A 6,517-nucleotide genomic window follows, 5' to 3' on the forward strand; every position below is an offset into this window, starting at 1 on the left:
CCCCCCCCGGAGTTTCATTGACTTGATGCTACTCTGATTAAAAAGTGTTCCTTTAATTTTTTTTGAGCATTGTACTATATACCAGCATGAAAAAAAAACAAAACCCTGATTCTAACCAAAGCGGGAGAAATAATAGACACAAGCGGATTAAAACAGATTGATCTTAGTTTAATCAAACCAGTGCTAGGTGTGGTTCCAGCAAGAAATGGTCATCATCATCATCTCATTTACTAATTACAAAACAAACAGCAAAAACAAAAATATGACAAAGTACATCTTCCAGTAAAAAGATCTCGGCGGTGATGGGGACGTCCTTGGATGCGGCGCTGGCGAGGGGTTTAAAAAGGACTCTTTGTTCCCTTTCAGTAAAAAGCAACATTTTGGAAGACCTGACTTGTGAGCCTGAAAATCCGCTTCGTATCCCCCCCCACGGGGGTGCGCTGAGTGATGTACAGAGACTATAAAGTATTCCCATCCCAGCAAGGTCACGGATCTTACTGGAAACCACGTGGAAGAAATTCCCGTCACATACAGTACCGTTAGTAGCATGTTCTTGTTTGTCATTATTTCATGATAAAAGGCGATCCTTTATAATTAAATAAAAAAAGTTTTGGGGGAATTTTTGCATTCACAATATTCCCGGCTTGTACGGCAGGCGAGCAGATATCTGGACTACTATTGCAATATTAAGACCGGGTAGGAGGATGTCTGGTCAAAGACATATTACACAAGCGGGTTCCGTCCCTTTTTATAGACCTTTAAAAAAAGCCCCTTAAAGCTGGTTTGGCTAGCTGCTGCGTGATAGCGGTTACCCCGTTCCAGAAAGTGAACAATCGCCTGCTGCGTCTACAACAGAGACAGTCCTGGCTTCTGAAACCAATAGAACATTTTCCAGCAATGAAAGTCTAAGCGCTGCTCAAAAGGAACTCCGCCTCTCATGGTGATGCTTGCGTCCCAGGTAGAGTGGAAAAAAAAAAAAGGGACATTAAAAAAAATGTCTGAAAAAAAAAAAAAAAATTATTCTGCCAATAAAAGATCAATTACATTTAAAATGAAAAAAAAAATTATAAAAATGTCAATTTGTTAAAACAGAAAAACTGCACCCACTCCGGCGCCAGGCGTCTGGCCTCCCCTGTGAGTGTGATGGTCTGCACTGATGTGTTCATTAGACTACAGAAGGACGCGCCTTCCATATTTTATATATATTTATATATTATCCAGCAAACAGGAATCTATACAGAATATTACATGGTGATGGTGTATAATTTATGGAAGGAAAAAAAAAAAAAAGCCAAAAGATTTAAAAGTTCACCCTAAAAATTTAAGGTGGAATTATACAAGATGTGTGCGTCAAAAAAAGTCCATGATTACGATTGAAGGATTCGCAGCTGCAGTTAGGAATTAAACGGAGCGGAGAAGGGAGCGGGAGGGGAGTGAGATGGAGAGAAAAGGGGGAGAGGGGGAGTGGGAGAGAGAGAGAGTCCCATAATGCCACTGACTGGCCGGGCAGCTGGTCATCGATCCGAGAGGTAATGGATCACAGAGATCAGAGGCGGTTCTTGCTTGTGACCCGACACATACTCTCACAGGTTCTGCCTCTCGTTAAAGAATCCCGGCCGCATTTCCCCACATGGAGTCTTCTGCTGCACCCCAAATCCTATCTACAAGTCGGGGAAACGGCTCGGATCCTCTTTGTACTCCTCTGGTATCGTAAAGATGGAATCCTCAAACTCTCTGTAGCGGAACTCTTGAAAGGTTACAGTGGCTGTGATGGTGGGGAACACAGGGATGTCTGCAGACCAAAAAAAATAAAAATTAAAGAATTTGGGGAAGTAAAAAAGTTAGTGGACACCTTCCCATCAAACCAATACTGTACATGACCAGAAGTATGGAGACGCCCACCAGATGATGGCGTTCAGGTGTTAGCATTGCGTTTAAATGCACTCTTTGCAAACCCCCCCCCCATCCCCCAACAGCCGATAAGCTTCGTATCCTCTCAAGTCTACGGAACAATTTCCAAACCATTATGAAGAAGCCGTCACCTAATATCCCTCGTCTGTTACAAATTACCAAAAGTTACGCACCGAGCTTTACAGGGAAACCGGGAGGAAGCTTCATCTGTACAAATTCCCGAAGTTTATTAAAGTGCTTGAAAGGTGCGATTACTTCTAGAACATTCAGCAGTCTGCAAGATGGAGAAATCAAAGTATTACTTGTAATCATAAGAGGCCCCAAAATCTGCAGCACAAGAGCACAATAACACCTACAATGACGGGAGAGGAAACAGAACGGGCTTATACTACGAGAACGTCACTTTTTTGGGGTCGACTTTACCCTCCTTGGCGGTATTCCAGAGTGTGGCTCGGGGTTAATTTTCAGTACCATAAGCGGTAACCCCGAGCCACACTCTGGAATACAGCGTAGCGTTCCTTTCCTTGTCCCTCGAGCCGCGCAGTGTCCTCCGACCGATGCCGGGTTCCGTCCCTTGCAAGTGTCCACGTTGGAAGGGGGCGGAACCGGCGGGAATTTTAAAAGTAAAAATAACGGGGGAAAAAAAAATCAGACCGCCAGGGAGGTTAATAAATCGCCTGACATCTCTTTGTGAAGATATCTCTACACTAATATTAAAGTACCCCTGTACACACACCATGACCACATGACCAGGGCCAAGGTCTCTAAGGGCAGGTTCACACCATTTTCCGGACCAGATCTGGAACGCAGGTCATTGCGTTTTTAACACGATTGGATTTTTTTTTTTTTATAGCTTAAAGTGGTCTTACAGGTGCGTTCCAGACCAGACAAAATAGGACAAGCAGTATTTTTCTGGTCTGGAATGGACTGCGCTGGTGTGAACAGAGGCCAGAAATAGCATAGGGATACATTAGGATGCATTTTGGGTCCAGAAACTGGTCTGAAGATGGTGTGAATGGGTCCCAAGACTCTTGGAGATCTGATTTTCTGTTCATGTCTGAAGAAGTGTCTAATGACTCATCCAAAGATCCGCTAACGAACCATGACCATCAAGAAATGCAGAATCAACCTAATTGCAGCAGATCCTTGTTGGGACTTTTTCCCCGATGTCCTCCAGCTGTAGATTTGTTTTGCTGTAGTCAATAAAACCCTGCTGTCACCAGACATCAATCATTCCTAGAGGTCACGTTTTGCAGCACCAGCCGACTTAACAAAGCTTCTGCGTGAATTCCATTTTTATTAGGCTGACAAAAGGCATCAAATATTTCGTATTTTCACCATTTTTTTAAACCTATAAAATGTATCCAACAATTACAGTATTAAAACAGATCAACACTATTACCTTCAGGCCGCAGTGCCATCTTCATGGTGAAGGCCAAATTTGTCACCTAAGCCTGCATGCGATGACCAGGCCAAAGACAATGATCAGGAACCACTCTGGCTACCGATTGGCACCTTTAGTGACAGACTTGAAAGCCACCAGCCAGGTAAAGTGCCCACTGGTGCCTCACAAATGAAGGACGTTCATTACGTACAGAATGGAGGCGGGAAGGGTTAATAAACCAATGGGAACCGGAATATAGAATGTGGGGCACCAGAATCAGAGGACACTTACGATTCGATCCCTAGGGGGAAGTCTTGGCTCACAGCGATTGTGGCTTTGAAGGTTTTCTTGTTCTCTTTGCAGACAAGTTCTCTTCCCAGATGAGGAGCCCTAAAATATCATATACAGGAGATGAAAGTTATACCCGGAAATGAAAGAAACTGCAGAAGTAACGTTCATGAATCCAAAACGATGACATTGTAATTTCTGCATTCCTCTTCCTTTTATTTATAAAGCTTTCTTTTATTTGTGGTCAGATAGAAATGCAGATAGATCTCTGCTTCATCAGCTTCTTTTGGGGTCCCCAGGTGACATTAGGGGTCTTAGAGACCTCGAATGTCTCCATAAAGAGGACCTGTCAGTGTAACTGTGCTATTATATAGGGGGATTGTTATCCCTCTATGTGATATCAATAACAATAAGTGTAAAAAAAAAAAAAAACATTAAAAACAAAAATTCACATAAAAAACCCAAAATGTTTAAGTCCCAACGCACATAAACCTAAGCACCAGTGTGCAAAAATTACAATTACGCCGCACGTTACATATCGCCGCGAACGTCGCAGTGAGAGCAATAATTCTAGGGCCATCAATCACTGATAACACTAAACTGATGAGCGGTAAAAGCTTTTAAAGCGTCGCCTATGGCCAATTTTGGGTATTGTATTTTTTTGAGGCTTCGCACACGCACGTAATTTTAAGGCTTGACATGTTTGGTGTCTATTTACCCGACGTGACCCGATCTTTTATATTTTACCAAAAAGTTGGGTAATAAATGTTTTAGAATTTAATATAAAGGGAAACCGTTTCTTTTTTGCATTTTCGGTAATTTTTCATTATTAAAAAATAACCCGCCCCCAAAGTGGTGAATAAATACCACCAAAAGAAAGCTCGATCTGTCCCCAAAAAATAATATGAAATTAATTTCAGTACAGCGTTGCATGACGGAATAAATGTCAGTCAAAGTACCGCAGCGCTGAATACTGAAAAATGGCCGGGACAGGAAGGGGGTGCAACACAACGGACTTCAAGTGGTTAAGGAACCAGACTTACTTTCCATTCTCTGCAGACATGTATTCTTCCCAGCTAATGGTGTTCGGAGGAGGTGAGGGCAGCGACTGTCTCCGTACAGGCTGAAATACAAAAATACATTTACAGGACATAAAATCACTCGATAGTATATCCCCGGAATACGTTGCGTCTTTTCCTACAGACCGGGGCACAGAAGAGTGTTATAAATGAATCATTGAGATGACACTCCGCTACCAAAGGCTCCTGTGAGAAGCAAAGGGGGACGCTCATCCAATAACGAATTGTTTAGGGGGGAACAACCCACCAACTTCAGATCAATCTTGGATTCCAGGGTTATAATCTCTATATAATAAAGTCCTCCACTATGGAAAGGTCTCACCTGGTTGGATTCCTTTACTACACAGTTTAAACAGCCCCGATGCTGGCGACGTACACTGTACGTCGTCAGTCACGAAGGGGTTAAAGTCACTAATTCTACCCCCCCCATGCTGCTTTAAGAACTTAAATGATGCCTCTTGATCCGATCATCTTCCTTCCACTTGTATTTAGCAATCCCTCCAGCGCTGGTGCCGGTCTCTGATCCAGCGCAGACTCCGGTGTCTGTCCGACGTGCACGCTCCCGGCTGCGTGCATTCGCCACCACTGTGTCTCTCCTCTTCTCCCCACTGATGATTTCTACTGCGCATTCGCCCGCCCCATCCTCCTACATGGCTTCAAATCTTCAGATAGGAGCGAGCGGCGGAAAACAGAAGTAGTAATGACTTTTTTGGTTACTTTTAAAAAAAAATGTTTTTGAATCTATCTAGTGCTAGCAATGGATACATGCAAAAACAAAAGGAGAGTTTAATGCGACTTGAATGCAGCAGGAGTAATAAACTGATTGTTTGGGGACACGCTATACTATTTTTAGAAGTCAGAAGCTCCTATAAATACATTTGTGTGTGGGATCAATCAGTAAGAAGGACCACAAGTACTTGCTTATGGAAGAGAAGCTTCTGCGTCCTTCAGGTGAGGAGGAAAAAAATGAATGATGTCTGTGCCCATCCTTTCTCCACAAAGCTCACCTAGAGGGACACTGGGACCGGTACTATTGCATTGAGGAGGTCTAGGTTTTATTTTTGTTCCCAATTATTCCACGCATACATATTCCAGGTAAGAGGGATCCGAGGGAGACTCATTTATAACTCTGGCTGAATCCAGAACACTCACGTTGGCTAGTCACCTGATCTGCTGAATATTTAAAGTTGAACCCAAAAGGTATATTTATGAAGCTCTGTATTTATTCTATAGCTGTGTGGGTGGCAAAGCGGTATACATTTTATGACTAAATGGGCAAATACACACATCCTTTGACAGGTAAGACGGCCCCCTTACATGTATGTCACCTGTGTATTTAGCGGTTTGCCTGGAGCGGAGCTTTAACAGCATCCCTAATTTCTACAAACCGGTGACTGAAACTGGTCAGTTGCAAGCATTAAAGTAGCGAACCTTCTGATCTAGGCGACCCCCTAGATAGCTTGCAACTGTCATTACTTTCAATGACTTTACTTTTCAGTCCTCATCTTGTTTATTTTACAAGTAAAAATCCCTCCCTGACCTTTTATAGCAATCAAATAAAACTGGCTCACAATCCTGCTATGCGTAGGGTACAAAGTGACAGCTAGAACACAAGATCCTCTACATCAGTGACAGCCGACGCACACCTACCTCAAAGTTCTGCTCCATCAGGTTCCCCCCTTTGCTCAGGCTCTCCATGATGGCTTTATTTCGCAGGATGTCTTCCTCGCTGAGGTGCTCCCTCCTCTTCCGGGACTCTAAGATAAGCCCATTCACCAGATAGAAGTCGGCTAAGAAATTTCCCACACGCTCCTGAAAAAAAACCACAAACTGAAGATTAGAGAGCTCTCTCCTT

The 6,517-nt window shown here is 43.3% G+C and overlaps 1 protein-coding gene across 1 annotated transcript in view; it reads right to left on the bottom strand.

Annotated features, from left to right (window-relative positions):
* Nucleotides 1–1,661: 1,661 nt before the first annotated feature.
* ANKRD13C (ankyrin repeat domain 13C) overlaps nt 1,662–6,517 on the bottom strand; it is a 29,387-nt gene continuing 24,531 nt past the window's right edge. The window contains exons 12-16 of the mRNA XM_018576864.1: nt 6,313–6,474; nt 4,627–4,706; nt 3,587–3,685; nt 2,085–2,185; nt 1,662–1,792 (exon numbers count right to left, since the gene is read on the bottom strand). Coding sequence (XP_018432366.1) covers nt 1,662–1,792; nt 2,085–2,185; nt 3,587–3,685; nt 4,627–4,706; nt 6,313–6,474 — 573 coding nt within the window. The remainder of the gene's footprint in view (nt 1,793–2,084; nt 2,186–3,586; nt 3,686–4,626; nt 4,707–6,312; nt 6,475–6,517) is intronic.

The sequence above is a fragment of the Nanorana parkeri genome, unplaced genomic scaffold, assembly GCF_000935625.1.
Source record: "Nanorana parkeri isolate BGI_ZX_2015 unplaced genomic scaffold, ASM93562v1 scaffold79, whole genome shotgun sequence".
Taxonomy (NCBI): domain Eukaryota; kingdom Metazoa; phylum Chordata; class Amphibia; order Anura; family Dicroglossidae; genus Nanorana; species Nanorana parkeri.